General features: G+C 34.8%; 1 protein-coding gene across 1 annotated transcript in view; it reads left to right on the forward strand.

Moving 5' to 3' along the window:
- Positions 1-15,767, forward strand: part of SNTG1 (syntrophin gamma 1) — a 329,768-nt gene that overhangs the window by 210,553 nt on the left and 103,448 nt on the right. The window contains exons 6-7 of the mRNA XM_065629093.1: positions 5-48; positions 156-197. Coding sequence (XP_065485165.1) covers positions 5-48; positions 156-197 — 86 coding nt within the window. The remainder of the gene's footprint in view (positions 1-4; positions 49-155; positions 198-15,767) is intronic.

The following is a 15,767-nucleotide window of genomic DNA, read 5'->3' on the forward strand; positions in this document are numbered from 1 at the left end:
TCAGCTGAACTTTCAGGTTTACTCTTTATAGGAGATGCAATTCTACAGGTGAGTAAAATTGCAACTTCTTTTGTATATCTTTTTCTAGAAAAGTGAACTGAAATCTATACTTATGAAATGTAGAGTAAGTCTTCTCTTTATTTTTTTAATAACAGATTAATGGAATTAATGTGAGAAAATGCAGGCATGAAGAAGTGGTGAGCTTTTCTATTTCTTAGTCTATTTTCTGTCTTCTGTAGTTATTGAGATGATAGTGTACACTGATAGCAATGTGCTGGTATCAGTTGTATTATTGTTATTCCTAAACAAATATGACTACACCTTGTAGCATAGCAAGCAACTAAGGTCATAGTGCAATGTCTTCCTCATAAGTTTGTTGTAATTGCTATTCTCAGATAGACTTTTTCTATATTAGAGGTGATTATTTTATTATGCAGATTTTATCTATACATATTCTAACATTTCTTCTTCTGGCTTATAGCTGTCAAATTTCAGCAGTGCTACACCTTTCTGGCTGTGTGAGGTCATTTTAATTTCAAAAGATGTAATTTGCACTATGTTGGAGATTTGTTGTTTAGTTGATTTTAATATATTTATAAACTGAAGCGAAACTATTCTTCTGCCTTTCATTTTCTGGCTGTTACTTATGAGGGTGCTGTCATCCTTCAGCTAAGTTCTTATAAGTACCAGTTTAAAACAACAGTGTATTAAGGAGATTCCTTCTAGAGAAGCCATGTGTATTTGAGAGCTCTATAGCAGGTTGGTTCCCTTGGAAAATCAGTGTTGCTAGAAGTACTTGTGTTACATTTTACTTTTTTATTCTTTTTTTTACTACCTTCAGAATTAGGAAACCCTATATTTCAGAAACGAATGCCAAAAATGAGAAGATTACCAAAGAAATTATCTTTAAATCCTGTGTAGCTCCATAGAACTTGTACCTGTGTTTTTTAAAATAGTGTAGTAATGTTATATTTGAAAGTTTACTTTTCTAAAACTTACTTTGCTAATTCAAAGATGCTCTGTATTTTACAGCATTCTGTTACATGACAAATCATAGAACGTATGTTATTCAGGTATAGAAAGCAAGGGTTAATAAAGATGAAGTTCTGATGAACAGAAGGAGGAGGAATGGGGAAAAGTGGAGGCTGAAAGATTAGATCACTGCACTATTCATCAGAGTGCTTTTGTGCACTGCTTTCATGTTGGAAATTTGTGCTGCAAATCATGCTCCAGAGCCTTCATCATACCACCTTCCATATAAACAAGCTAATAGGCATGGTTATAGTACTTTTAAACTTCGGCTGTGCAACAGTCAAAAGGTTTTAATCTTTTATCAGCCTACTACAGTTGTTTGGTTTGATATGCATTAATATAGTAAATCTCTCAATGGGATTTAAATAGACTGTTGGAATTTCAAGACATGAGAAAAAGATGCTACTAAAAGCATAGATTTGCACACTCAAAAGCATATTGAAAACTGATAAGAACGCCAGGATTATTTTTTCATCTTTCTGAGAAAATATCTTAATCATTGCATTTATATATAAATCTATTGACTATTTATGATCAGTTTATAATGCTTTCATGGAAAAAAAGTGAGTTTGGAAGAGCCAAAAGGTGCCCATTACATAGAGTACCAAGTGTCATCATGTTAAATTTTGCTTTATACCTTGTTTCTCTAACATAATCTGCTTCTCAAAGTCCTTATAGGTAATTACCTCTGAATAATAATTTAGAAAGTGTATCTTGCCAGTTTATGTGTATGTGCAAGTGTTTTAGGAGTTCAAGAAGCAGATAAAATTAAAATTAAATCTTTATTCTAACTAAAAATCATTTTTAAGAATTAATAGTAAATATTGAACAATATTTAAATAACATTAAATGTCCATGTGACATTTTTTAGACTAAAATATGTAGAGAAGGTATAAAATAACAATAAATATTAAAAAAACCCTCAGATAATGCTTTTGTTTTGTTTTTCAGAAACATTCACTATCGTATGTTATATGTTTGCAGAGTAAATTTGTTGTAAAGCCTTCTATAATAATGCTAGATATGGTTATGCATTGTGCAGTAATCTGTGGGTTTAGGCATAACCCTGAGTCAAGGGCAAGTACATCACCTGGTCTGCCAGCAGGAGGTACAGGAGCGTGCCATTTGCAGTTTGAGTTGTTCTAGCACTTCCCTTTGCAGAGTCTTTATCAAATACAGAATCTGTAGCTCTAGTCTCCAGGTAAGAGAGAAAATAAGAACTGTGTGGAGCATAGCTGCTCACAGGAGGGAGTTGAACAGTAGAGGAAACTAAATTTTCAATCCTTATTGAATCTAGGTACTTTTAAAATGGCTATGCAAGGTACATGAGCTCAGAGCTTTGTTTCTTTCCGATTTTTTCTGTAACTAATTAAGACTTAGCAAGTATCATATTATGTGAGAATATATTAGTGCTTTGGGTTGTCTTAATGTGTTAGAAAATATTCATTTTAAACCAGCATGGAATATTTTTCTGTATGTAAAGCTGAAGATGCCCATAGAAAATTCAGACTTGTACCTGCAGTGTGCATCCTATGAGTGTTCATTCCTTTTATAGATCCAAAACTTCTTGCTGCTTGCAGAAACATTTTAAGCATATGTCATATCTTCATAGCTCTGTAATGAAACCTGTGGCATAATCACTGCAGCCTGTTATATTACAATGATGATTAGCTGATGCTGGTATTTCACCATGTTTTAGTGATAACAATACTATGCATATAAATTTATTTGCATTTCAAAATTAAGTAGTTTAATCAAATTAGTTCTGTCTTTCACAGTACGGAGAATCTTTCCCCAATGTATAGTGAACTTGATTGCCTTAAGACTTGTGGGCACTACTTTGTCATCTTTACTGTCTTCCAGTAGTTCTTAGATCTTGCGATGTAGTATTCAGTGATGCACAGATCCTGTTATCCAAGAAATATACTGCAATCTGAAACCTGAATCTGATAAATAGGTAGATACCTAGGTAGGCAGATATATGATAGGTAGATAGATGAATAGATAGTTAGATAGATAGGACTCTTATAAGACAGGATAGGTAGGTTTAGTCAGTTCTCAGTGTACCTTATTGGAGGCCTCTACACAGTTCCTTTCTGTTTTGTTTTTGTTTGGGTTTTGTTTGTTTGTTTGTTTTTCTTTTTTCTTGTTTGGTTGGTTTTGGGGTTTTTTTAGCTCTAGGTGAATCACTCAATTTTGAGCTTAGTTTTCTGCTTGCAGAAGGTGAGAATATTATTCACATCATGAAATCACATTATGAGTTTCTATCAAAGGCTGAATGTCAGCTTGTTGTTTGTCTTGGGTTGTAAAGACTCCCATCTGAGTACACCATAACAGTACTTCAGTCTTAGTGCCCTCCAATGGTAAAATAAATACATGTTCTCTGTGCTGAAGTGTCAGCATGAGAGGAGGCTGAGGAAAAAAAAAATCTAACAACATCTCTCAACATCACACTGGCAATTTGATGTCAAAAATGCAGTATGAACTTGAATGTAGGTATAAGGAGAGGCCATTTTATCTGTTAATTTACATGAGTTTGTGCTCTTTCTACTCTGGATTTATTAATTACTTCTTTTCCGATAGACTCTCATTTACATTTTACAACAAGACTTTTTAAATGCTAAAATTAAGATCGTGCATAGACAGACCTATGAGTTTAGGCTTCTGTCTAATGAATGTAGCCCAACAAGGCGTAACTTGTAAATCCACATGCCTAGTGTTTTAAGGGCTCACAGTGGATATGATTACTTGTAAGGCTGGAAACTAATTTATTTGTAGTCTGGAATCTAATATATTTGTAGCCCTTGCCTCCATTTATTGTCCAAACGTAAAACAAAGACAGATAGATACGCAATCACCAACATAATGCTGTTCTTGTAGCACATGTGGACCTTTTTGGTGGTTCTGGGTGTAGCCACTGCATCACTGAGAATGGGCAAGATTTTAGAAGAGAGTAAGAGACCGTGCTGTGAGCTACTTCCCTTGAGCCACTGCTGAGTGGCTCAGAGTCAGAGACTACGAGTCAACTCAGTTGCATACTTCCAAAAATCTTGTTGGATCTACTGCTCCTACTGTTTCCAGTGTTATAGTGTGTCAAAACATCTGGGGCCCTGGAGAAGGAAGAATTACTGTCAAATGAATGCTGATATGTTTAAGATTATGTCTCTGTTCTTAACATTGTTAATAAAGCATCTCAGGTAGTCTCAACAACTATGGTTACATATCACTGGAGTTTCTTTGGATCTTAGCATCCGTTTTTCTTTTAGGAAAAAAAAAATAAATGAATATGGATACGAAATAATTTCTTATTTCTTGTATTTGGGGAAAATTCAGGAAAAGTTTCAATGAAATGTGCCACTTAACATGGCATTTGTTCATTCCTTGAAAAGCAGCAGGAAAATCTCATGTGAAGCTAGGTAGATATCAAGCCAGCATAGATATTTAGACTGACGGATTTTAGGTAGAGCTAGCTACAATATGTAGCACCATGTTTCAATTCAGCCATCAGCTGCATTTTGCACAGGATGTCTTTTTCCAGTAGAATGACCTGACATAGGAAGTTCATATGCACTTCATAGTGTCTTTTGTTTCCCCCTTTTCTCAGCATTCATAACAGGACTGTAACTGTGCTAGCTCTCCATGAGTTCTATGAAGCTAACAATATAGAGATTGTACTTGCTTAACCAATGTTGCAACTGATGAAACTCTTACTCTGATTTTTTGTTTTAAAACTATGGTTTTATTCAAACTGATTTTTAAAACTCATTATGAATAGTTTTGGTAATGTTTTTCATAAATGCATTTAAGTAGAAGAATGAGCATATTGTATTTGTAAGGCAGGACTGGAAACAAAATCATCTGAAATATCACTCCATCTTGACTTTGCAGATCTGTCTTTTGCTAAATTATGTTTTTATGTTGTCTTTATTTCCTTGACTGTGAAACAGAGACCTATACTATTATCAAGTTTAGATCACTATATTGTATGAAGTACTTCAAATTTATTATTAAAAAAAAATCTCTGCATTAATATGTGCTGTTTGGTGATAATGATAACAGCAACCCACAAATACTAATTACCACCTTCTCATACTATGCGACAGAGATCCTGTACTGCATAACTCATAGCACAGCCATCTAATCCTTTCCCCTCTAGACTGAATAAATATTGAAGCTGCATAGTCAGTGCTACTAAGAGAAGAGCATAATCAGTTTACAATTTGTAGCTTCTAAATCTAAATCTAAAAGTGAAATGTAAACTTTCTGGAAATCCATTATTTCCTTCATAAGAGGAAGCCAATTTATTACTTTTTCCATACAGCTGCTGTTTTCTATTTGAGACTTGGGTAATAAAAAAAGTGCTAATGTCACCTTAGCTACCATAGTGCAATTAATGAAAACATCTGTTACAGTGTACTTACAATGTCATTATTGTTCCTGAAATTTGGAGATAATAATCTGTCAAATATTTCAGCATTGATTTGAAGTAAGTGTCCATCAAGTGGAAAAGAACCTAGCAGGTGCAAATACTGTTTTTTTCTTGTGTAGTGAAAATTCCTTAGATTAAGATATAACCTGGAACACGTACTCAGCTACTTTTCTAATCTGGTTTTAGCTACTTTTTTAATGTTTAAAATATTTTTTGTGCCAAACTCAGTAAAGGCTTGAATTTATTCAAGCACTATGATGTTAGACTTTTAGCATACATGAATGTGTTTCTTGTCTTCCTGAGTTATATTTTCATTTGTTTTCCTTAAGATACCTGTAGATATGTTAGTCATTTTATTAAGATTTCATCTTTTAGAACTACTCATCAGTACTACTGAGTTTTTATAGAAGGGAGTAGAGTATGCTGGCATGACTAAAACCAAGTCTATATGATTAATATTGTTATTTTCTTTATTACATAGCTACAGTCCTCAAAGTAAAAAATCCATTAGGGTTTAGTGGGATAGAGTGGAAGGTTGAATCATCAGTTACAGTGCAACATCCTTCAAATAACTGCCATTGGTTCCTCTTTGTCATGCAGTTCTATTAATGCTGAAAGCCCAAGCTGCAAAGAAAAGAGACAAGTCAGCAGTGAATTCAAAGTGTGTAGCATCAGTACCATCAGACATGCTTTGTTTGTGACCTTGTTTGCATTGATATTTTACAGTACAGACTCGGGTTTCTCTTGCTTCCTTAGGAAGCAAATAGAAATATTTTCGTGTTTGTTTGTAAGTGTGTGCATTTTACCCTCCAGAAGACCTTACGAAAGATTCCATTCTGCACAGCATCTTCCAGTTGTGGAGCTATACCTCAGTTTGACTTTGGTACAGGGACTCAATCTTTTCTTTGTTGTGCATAGATGTAATACTATACAGTAATTTTTTTTTTTTAAAAAAAAGGGACAGCCTCTCTGATAGAGCACCAGACTTCCAATTATTTGAAATCTGTTTCTCTGTGGTTTACATTTGAAAAAACATAGTCCATTTTAGCTAGATGTTTGAGTTTTTTGTTTTACTTGGGCTAACTAACTATTCTGTAAAAATCTAGTGAGACTAGACAAGAATAGCATAGTGAGCATCAAAAGCCTCCAAAGCACAGGAAGTAAACATACAGAAAACTCTTCAATTTAATGTAGGAAAAATGAAACCTTCCATAGGCATGAAAATTATCTTCCCTGGTCACTATTAAAAAAAAAAAATTACCCATAAAGACTAGAAAACACTGTCTGACTGGCAACAACTGTCTTTACTTTAAACCGGTAACAGCCATGTGGTATAGACTGAAAGAAAATGTTCACCTCTAAAAGGCAACCTCTATATTTCTGGTGGCTTGACATGGGCCCAAGAGAGCGCATTGGACAAAACAGAGCATATGTACTGATAGCCAGAAGGAGTCATAAATAAGAGGTGTGCTGAAAAAAAGTGCAAACGTGCACACACATGGAGTGTTCTGGCATTTTTCCAGCCATTACAATACCTGATTTAATGGTTCAGAATCGTCATAGCTCTGGCTGTAGTAAAATTAGATGGGTGTAAGGAAGAAACTTTTTATCCAGGGGTTATCTAACACCTGTGCATATTTTTAGCTCTTTTTTTTTTTTTTCCTCTACAATGGGTCTTTGTCTTTTGACAGTTTGTTCGGTGGAGGAGGAAGAGGAAAGGAGAATGGACTCTGTATATTTTTCAATAGTATCCAGTGTTGGACTGTTCCAGTCAGATACATGAAGGTTTCCAGATGGCCCACCCCATACTTCTCAACCACTAGTATGGTACAGTATGGTACTGGTGTTTTGGTATCTGTTTGTCAGCATTGGGCCTATTTCTAGATATATACTTTTTTTTTTTTTTTTCCCCCCTGATAGTTCTGCTGTCTTTCTACAAGTTGAATTTGGTACTACCTGTTTCCCATTGGCTGTTTGGAAGACCGTGGCCAGTAGAACAGCTTGCAGTAATAGCAAGATATTCAGAGACCATAGAGAAAAAATTGGTGCAGGTGTGGTTACAGAAGGAAGAAACTCTTCACTAAAATTGCAAAGGTTACCTGTTCTTTAGATTTTAGTGCAGAGACCTGCAGGAGTTGTTGCCTACCTGTGCTGTTAGTACTTTTCTGAGCAAAATGGAAAATAGTCACTGCTTAGGCTGAAATGGCATTACCAGGATAATGACATACATCTTTAAATGAGGTCTAGCAAATCCACATATCTCTATTCCACTTCACATGCCCTTGTCAAGCCAGTACTGATTCAGAATATTTCAAAGGTTCTAATTATGCTGACCTGTTAAAAGGAAAGTTCAAGGGAATGTTCTACATCAAAAACTCTTATAGTTTAATATGTTGGTGTGCAGTAGAAAGTACTGAGGGTATTTATAGTTTCCCTGAAATACTGAAATGCCTTCCTTTCTTTTTCTATTCTGATTATAATGTATTTACATATTAAATGGATAGACAGACATGTTTCCCCAAATCTTCTCCCCATCTCAGTTGTCCTAAGGGTTTTCTGACATATTTTGTTCAGTCATATTTACGTGAAAAATCTAATACAGGACTTCAGGTGCACTTCAGGTCATAATGTGTTATTTCTGAATAACCATTTGCAGAGAGAAGTGTTGGTGAGAGCTAGCATTTACTGTACTGAATGCTAGCAGATAAAATATTTTGTGTAAAGATGTTTCACCCTGAAAGATTACAAGGATTTATAGACTATTAAAGCATCTTTCCATTAATCAATAAATTAGGTTTTAGATTAAAATTAATCACTTGCACAACAATGGCAGCAACAACAAATCTGTGAGATGAAGTATTAATTTTTTCCAATAAAAACACTGGGAGCTTTTGAATTTGGCAACACCAAGACTTTTAAATTTTTACTTTATTGCTATGAGTACAGCTTTTAATATTGCAGAAGGTATCAAAACCAAAATCCTTATATCTCAACAGGAAAGTTATCTAAATGAGAGTGTGCTTTTTTGAATCATCTTTCTGTATAGATGTTCCTTAGATAGCTTTGAGTTATGTAGCATCAGCGCTGTTTTGCTTGTTTTCTGAATTTTTGTAGAAACTGACAGCACAGAGAAAGCTGTAAAACCAGAATTATTAAGATTTGAGAGACCTAGGCTTTTTAAAAGCAAGGCCTGTAGTTTCTGCATTCTTTGGTGATATTCTGACATATTCACCTAGCAGCAATGTCACAGAATGTCCTTCTGTGAGGACAGGCCGAGAGACCTGGAGTTATTCAGCCTGGAGAAGGCTCCAGGGAGATCTTATTGTGGCGTTTCAGTACTTAAAAGGAACCTATAAGAAGGATGTGGACAGATTTTTTAGAAGGGCGTGTTATGACAGGACAAGGGGTAATGGTTTTAAACTGCAAGAGGGGAGATTCAGGTCAAACATGAGGAAGAAATTTTTGACAATGAGGATGGTGAAACACTGGCCCAGGTTGCCCAGAGAGGTGTTAGATGCCCCATTCCTGGAAACATCCAGGGCCAGGCTGGACAGGGCTCTGAGCAACCTGATCTAGTTGAAGATGTCCCTGCTCATTGCAGGGGGTTGGACTAGATGAACTTTGAAGGTCCCTTCCAACCCAAACCCTTCTATGATTCTATGATTTTACAAAGCATTTTGTTTTTCTTTTATTGTTGATGCAATTTTTGCTTCAGAAAACACTCTATATAACAGTCTATAAATTATGTTTTTTGTAAGATTTTATAGTCTCAAATGGTAATTAACTGCTGTCAAGAATGGATTTCCATGGGATTATTGCTGGAATAGGGAAACAAGAAAAGGTAAAATAAGGGCTGCAATAGGATAAGTAGCCTGATCATTTTGGATTAATATATCAGATTTATGCTTAACTTCGAAAGTCATGAAGGTCTCATGCTGTAAAATGTTTAAACCTGTAATTGTTGAAATACAAATTAGCTTTTTACTTCCTTGGAATTATAGGTTAATCCCTTTTCTTTTCAAAATATCTGTAAATGTCCTCCAGCTAATTAACGTCCAGAGTGAGTACCTCCAAAGTCAGTTTTGCCAAGACCCTTAAAATTTAGATGCTGATGAAAATGATTCTAAAAGGTCAAGGAAAGTTTATTTATGAAAAAAACGAGATAACTGTGTTGGATCCCAGTCCAGGAAAATATGTATGTATTTGCCTAAAAGTATGAATTTGAGTATTTTACTAAACTGGGACTTTTCTCCATTTCAACTAGATGCAGTACAATTCTGCAGGAGAAAATCTACTATTGCATTAAATGGCACGAAAGTATGTTCTTATGTATTTTCTCAGTGGAAAGCTTTTACCACTGAGCACATTCCCTGAGGTACGAAAATATCTTTCTCAGAGATTAGATCCTGAGCTGCCAAGAAGCTTAGCAGAGTTAACTCCATATATTGATCTAAAACATTACTTCAAATACAAATTTGTCCAAGAATTATTTTTTATGTCATTGTGAAGTTGATAACATTTAGAACTGAACAAATAGGAGCAGGCTTGTACATTAATATTTATTCAAATTTGGAATTAAAATTTGATTTCAAACTCTTTAAGACCATTTTGTATTCATTTTTCATGAGCATTTATATGCTGGTGCTTGATTAATGTGACTATTCATGAAAAGTAAATGTTAAGGTCATATTTGCCAACAGCAAATTTTATATTGAATATGTAAATGTGAAATTTGCCACTAGCTGTGTTTTTGACCCCAGCCTTGCAATGGGATTACTGTTAGCAAACTCTTATTGTGGGCCTGATCTTTATTTTTTCCCCTAGAACTGTGCCCCTTGATAGTCAGACAAAATATTCAAGCCATGTTTTCAACAATCTTAAGCCTATCTCTGTTCATAAAAGATTTAAAAAATGAAGAATGTACTTCAAAATTCTGTGTCAACTGGATGACTTTCACTCTTCAAGCATTAGGAACAGGAACAATAGCTGACATGTTATGTAGTTCAGTAATGTGTGTGCCTTTTGAATATAACTAGATATTTTTTCACAAATTGCATACATAGAAACTGTACTTGTCTAGTAAATGTGTCAGAAATTTCATATAGAACTGAACTGTGAGAGTACTTACTATAGGAAATTTGATGTGTGGGAACATTTTGACTGAAGGAGCAGGGGATTCTTATATATTTAATAGTTAAATAAGGAGCTTAACTGTTTTGTTAACAATCAGGGCTAGAAAACTCAGATCCTTCGAGTTCATTGCTATTAGTATATATATATATTTATGTGCAGTATGGTCAATTGTGAAAAGAACTCTAAATCCTTGCAAATTAATACTTTGATTGGAATTGTTTCCTTCTGGCTTATTCTTACTGCTTTATATTATATTGGACTAAAACCCACTAAAATTATAGTATTTGCGTGAGTAGTAAAGATACGTTTCACAAGGATGTTGTGCAGATATGATGAGTAGGAGGAATTTCTACATATTTCTACATATTATCTGTGTATTACAATATGGCCTAGATTTTGCTTAAAAGAAAAAAAAATATTTAAAGTTTTATGTCATGGATCCTTGAAGGTAAATGTACAAAGCCTCTGGAGGTTGCTTAATGTTCTACAGGTGTTGACAGCTTGTTTTGAATATTCTCCATAACATGTATTTGAGAGGGAAAACAAAACAAAACAAAACAAACAAAGAAAAAACAAAACAAAACAAAACAAAAACACAACAACACAAAAAACCCCAACCCTAACAAAACAAACAAACAAACAAAACAATCTCAGCATAGCCTGCTTTCACGGCTGGTTTCCAGTTATTATGAGTTATTATGTGTCTTAAATAAGAAATCCACTGCAGTCTGATGGGATAGCCTGTTGTTCCTCTGGCTGTACGTACCAGTGCACACAGGATGCTGTGCAACCTTTTGGCAAAGCTGTGTAGAAATCAGTAGATGCGATTATAACAGTGGTGTAAGTGCTTCTTCCATTTCAGTAAGAGTTTTGTTTTGTTTTGTTTATTAAGAGGTTCACACATTTCTCCCAAAGCAGCTTCAGTCAATGTTTGATTTGGATAGTGTCAATGAAATTGATCCCAAAGAAAATCTGGTTCCTGTGTAAATTTCTGAGCTATGATGCCAATGAGAACTTTACACAACCATATATAATTTTAATGAAAGTGCGTTCTATCGGTAGAAGATGAAGTATACGTGTTAATACAACTAGTTGAAAACAGGATTAGGCTTATGGATTTATAATATTTGACTGACAGCAGGGTTGAGTAATTTACCTAAATACATGGTGGTGATTTTATCAGTCTCATAGAGTTGCAATTTACAATTAGAAAAAAAAAAATAAAGATTTGTGTTGTCCAAAAGAATTCAAGTTTCCTATTTCATATCTTTAAAAAAATGTAGCATAAATGCTGTTTACTTTCAACCACACTAGGAGCAGTTCTGCTAGTATTTGGAACATTTTCAGTATTATTAAGGGATGTGCCTCGTTCCTCTTAGGCAGTTGTTTTGGAACTCATTAAATATATAATTACAAAAATATTTGTTCATGAATTAGCTTGGAAAGTTAGTAGATGCCCAGCAGCTAAATATCTAATAACATTCATAAAGTGGAACATCTGTGAGAGTTTGAAGTAGTGGACTTCTTAAGACTGTATAACTATGCAGATTGTTCAGCATAGCTGAGTAATCATAGAGAAGTAGAACCACACATTGAGGGAACTGGGGCTGCTTATCTGTGAGGAGGCTGAGGGGAGACCTTATCGCTCTCTACAACTACTTGAAAGGAGGTTGTAGCATGAAGGGGGTTGGTCTCTTCTCCCAAATAGCAAGTGATAGGACAAGTGGAAACGGCTTCAAGTTGTGCCAGGGGAGGCTTAGATTGGATATTAGGAAAAAATTATTCATGGAAAGGGTTGTCAGGCGTTGGAACAGGCTGCCCAAGGAAGTGGTGGAGTCACCATCCCTGAAGGTGTTTAAAAGATGTTTGGATTAGGTTCTTAGGGACATGGTTTAGTGCTAGAGTTAGGTTAGGTTATGGTTGGACTTGATGATCCTGAGGGTCTCTTCCAACCAAAATGATTCTATGATTCTGTGATTCTATGGAGTGGGCAATGTGAAAACAAAGATAGGCAGTTCTGAACTCCAGCGTGTACTCACTACATCTAGATACAATGAAAAAGTTTATGAAACTCGGAGAGAGTTTAGGTTAAAGTCTTCTGTTCTTTGAGGTTTTTTTGTGTTTTCATAGGTATTTTCTTGTCATGAGTAACTGCATATCATGTAGAGCTGAATGGCTAATAAACACATCTTTGTGTATTTATTTTTAATATGGCCCACAGTCCCAGACCCATTTTTTGGAACTAGAATCAATATTTGCATTAGAATCAACAGCCTGAAGCTCAGCCCGGGATGAGTAAAAAATATCCTAATAGATCACAGTAAATAAAATATTAGAGTTGGAATCTATGTAGGGATTTAATATTTTTCATTTTACAGAATATTGTGTGAAATGTTTCAATTCAGGGACCTATAGTGTCCCCTATGACCTGTGGTCAGGAACTCCAGGGTATGGTGTTCCCAGTTTTAATAGACTTAAAATTTTAACAAGTTTTAATCCCTTACTTTTTATAGTTTCTTTACTGGAGTAATGGCCTTCTAATGATTCAACATGAACTACGATGACCAGTAAGTGCAGTTTTTAGTGACACATTATTCGGAATTAGGGTACGTGACCTAAGAATGCAAATAAAGCACTTATAGCAATGTTTTTTATGAGTGGTATTTATTAATGATGCTAAGATTAGTGAAAGAAGAACAGGAAAATGCTGCAGACTTTTCCTGCCAGACTTTTTATTTCGTATTTTTTTTTCCTCAGGTGTTTGCATTGGTATTTTTTGCTGAGGCACTCCTCTATTTCTTTTGAAAAGAGAAATATGCAACTAAGCAATAACTGTAGTCTATTGCTATTCTGATTGGAAGATTACTAAACATTTTAGTGTCAATTATGGAGCATAAGAAAGTTTAAAGTTTCCAGAAAGCTGTCATCAAATCTTTTAGACAAATTTGTATGTACTCCATTCCGCAAGTGTTGGACTTTCAAGTTTAAAAACAGATTCTTTTTTCCAACTTGATTGTAAATATATCACTGAAGTGATAATATTCTCTTTTTACCTTGAAACTGCATTGAAGAAAGAACTATAGAAGTCTGTGTACTGTATGTGACCTATATTTGGTCCTCTGTTGCATGTTGGATTTTTTTTGTGTGAGTTAAGTATATTTCCAATAAGTCATTTGTGAAATTAATCTTTTTCTCCTACCTCCTGATTACATTTACTCATGTTGCATACACCTGATTATTGTAGTAATTTCCTATGAAGGAAACTCTGTAGATGTCTCTTAGTGTCAGCTAATATAAATGGCTTACTTTGCATGTAGGCTTGAAACATGATGAAATCTATTTTTAAAAGCCAATCACTTAATTTTCTACTAATGCTTTATACAGAAGTCTTGAAGCTGCATGTTCTGGTACCTCTGTGTCTAAAGCCCATGAGCGTGAAACCAGATAGGGTAAGGATCAATGAAGGAGGCTGAAATATAAGGTGACTTGTATGACATTGTCCATCTGAGAAACCACTTGATGGTCTAGCTTAAATGAGTGCTGTCACTTGGAATCAAGAATAATTTTGTTTCTAAGTGGTCAGTTTGATAGGACTTGTCAAAAACCATTAAGATCTGAATCTCTGTGTATCTTACTCCGAAATGATCTTTTGTATAGTGCATTACTAGCTGGAGCATTCACTGAGTAAGTGCTACCTCAATTCCTGCGTCTTCTTGAGAAGACATAAACCTCTCTCTGACAGTTTTCAGAATAATTAGGCTCAGTAGACTATCTTTGCTGTAACTAGTAATCTTACTGCATCCCCTTGCACTTTTTTAAAACAGTGCCAGGAGCAAGAAACATGGAGAAGAGGGTTCTGAATAGAAGGGCATGTCTTCCTGCATCCTCAGCATGTGTATCATTCTGTCCTGCATTTCCTTGTGCCTTGATTTAGGAAGCTCCCAGTTCTATTGTGCAGCCCATTTGGGTTTGTATCTAAATATCTAACACAGATTCGGGAACCAGACAGGAAAAAATTTAAAGCTACAACTATAGTAGTGATAAATTATGGTCTGAAGTATACTTTGAGTTGTGCAGCCTGATTAGGAACTGCTGTCTTAAGATAGTGTTCTAGTTTGCTCTGTATATCAGCAAGAGAATTATTCTAAAGGAAAAAAAAAAAGGTTTGATAGTTTTTACTATTATATTTATTTACTAACTTTCACTGTTGGAAAATGCTGTGATAAATATTAGATCATAGGAATTAAAAACTCCCCATACAGTGGTGTGTTTTTAATGCAAAAATTCTGTATTAACTACATGGCTGTTACTGAATAAAACAGTTGGTTTTTAAATAAACATAATTCAAAACAGCTGTGTGCATGCGTTAAGCCTTCTAGCGTTGTGGCTTTATGTGATTGTATCAAAATGTGTGTTGTGGTACCTGCTGATGGGCTTGATACTGGTGGGTTGTGTAACTCTGCACAGTGGCTAGAAAGGTGTCTTTTCCTTCTTTTCTTTTCTTTTCTTTTCTTTTCTTTTCTTTTCTTTTCTTTTCTTTTCTTTTCTTTTCTTTTCTTTTCTTTTCTTTTTCTCTTCTCTTCTCTTCTTTTTTTCTTCTTTTTTTCTTTTCCCCTGGATGTTTGTAATTCAAGGTATTCATCAAAAAAAATGAACTTTCCTTTAAAGCACACTAAAGAGTGGAATTCAGTCCAGGTCAGAACAACATAGATCTTGGGGACTATATAGGTCTTTTGTTTTAAATCTTTACCACTTCATCAGTGGGTAAATTTCATTGGTAATTTAAGAGGGGATTTACAGTCTTATTCAGGAAAGAATACTTACTGAAGTCAGAGGGACTTCATGCTTCAGTGTTTTTCTGAATATATTGAGAGAGACTTCAGCATATGCTCAATGTTTTCTTGAACTGGGACGCTAAAATGTTTTATGAAATTAAAAGGCAATATCATTGTACACAATATTAAAAATTCAGAATAATGTTATTACTATGTAGAGATTTTATTCAGCAATGTCACACATCACCATAAAATTCAGCTCTTTAAATGGCCCCCTTGCAGTCATTGCTGTAATTTCATGGAAATATAGACACTGTCGCTCCAGAAACACTGGCTCTTATAATTTCACTGTTTCACACAGCTGCTGCTTCAGACAAGCACAACTGTCATTTTTGCCT

This window comes from Caloenas nicobarica, chromosome 2, assembly GCF_036013445.1.
Source record: "Caloenas nicobarica isolate bCalNic1 chromosome 2, bCalNic1.hap1, whole genome shotgun sequence".
NCBI classification, from domain to species: domain Eukaryota; kingdom Metazoa; phylum Chordata; class Aves; order Columbiformes; family Columbidae; genus Caloenas; species Caloenas nicobarica.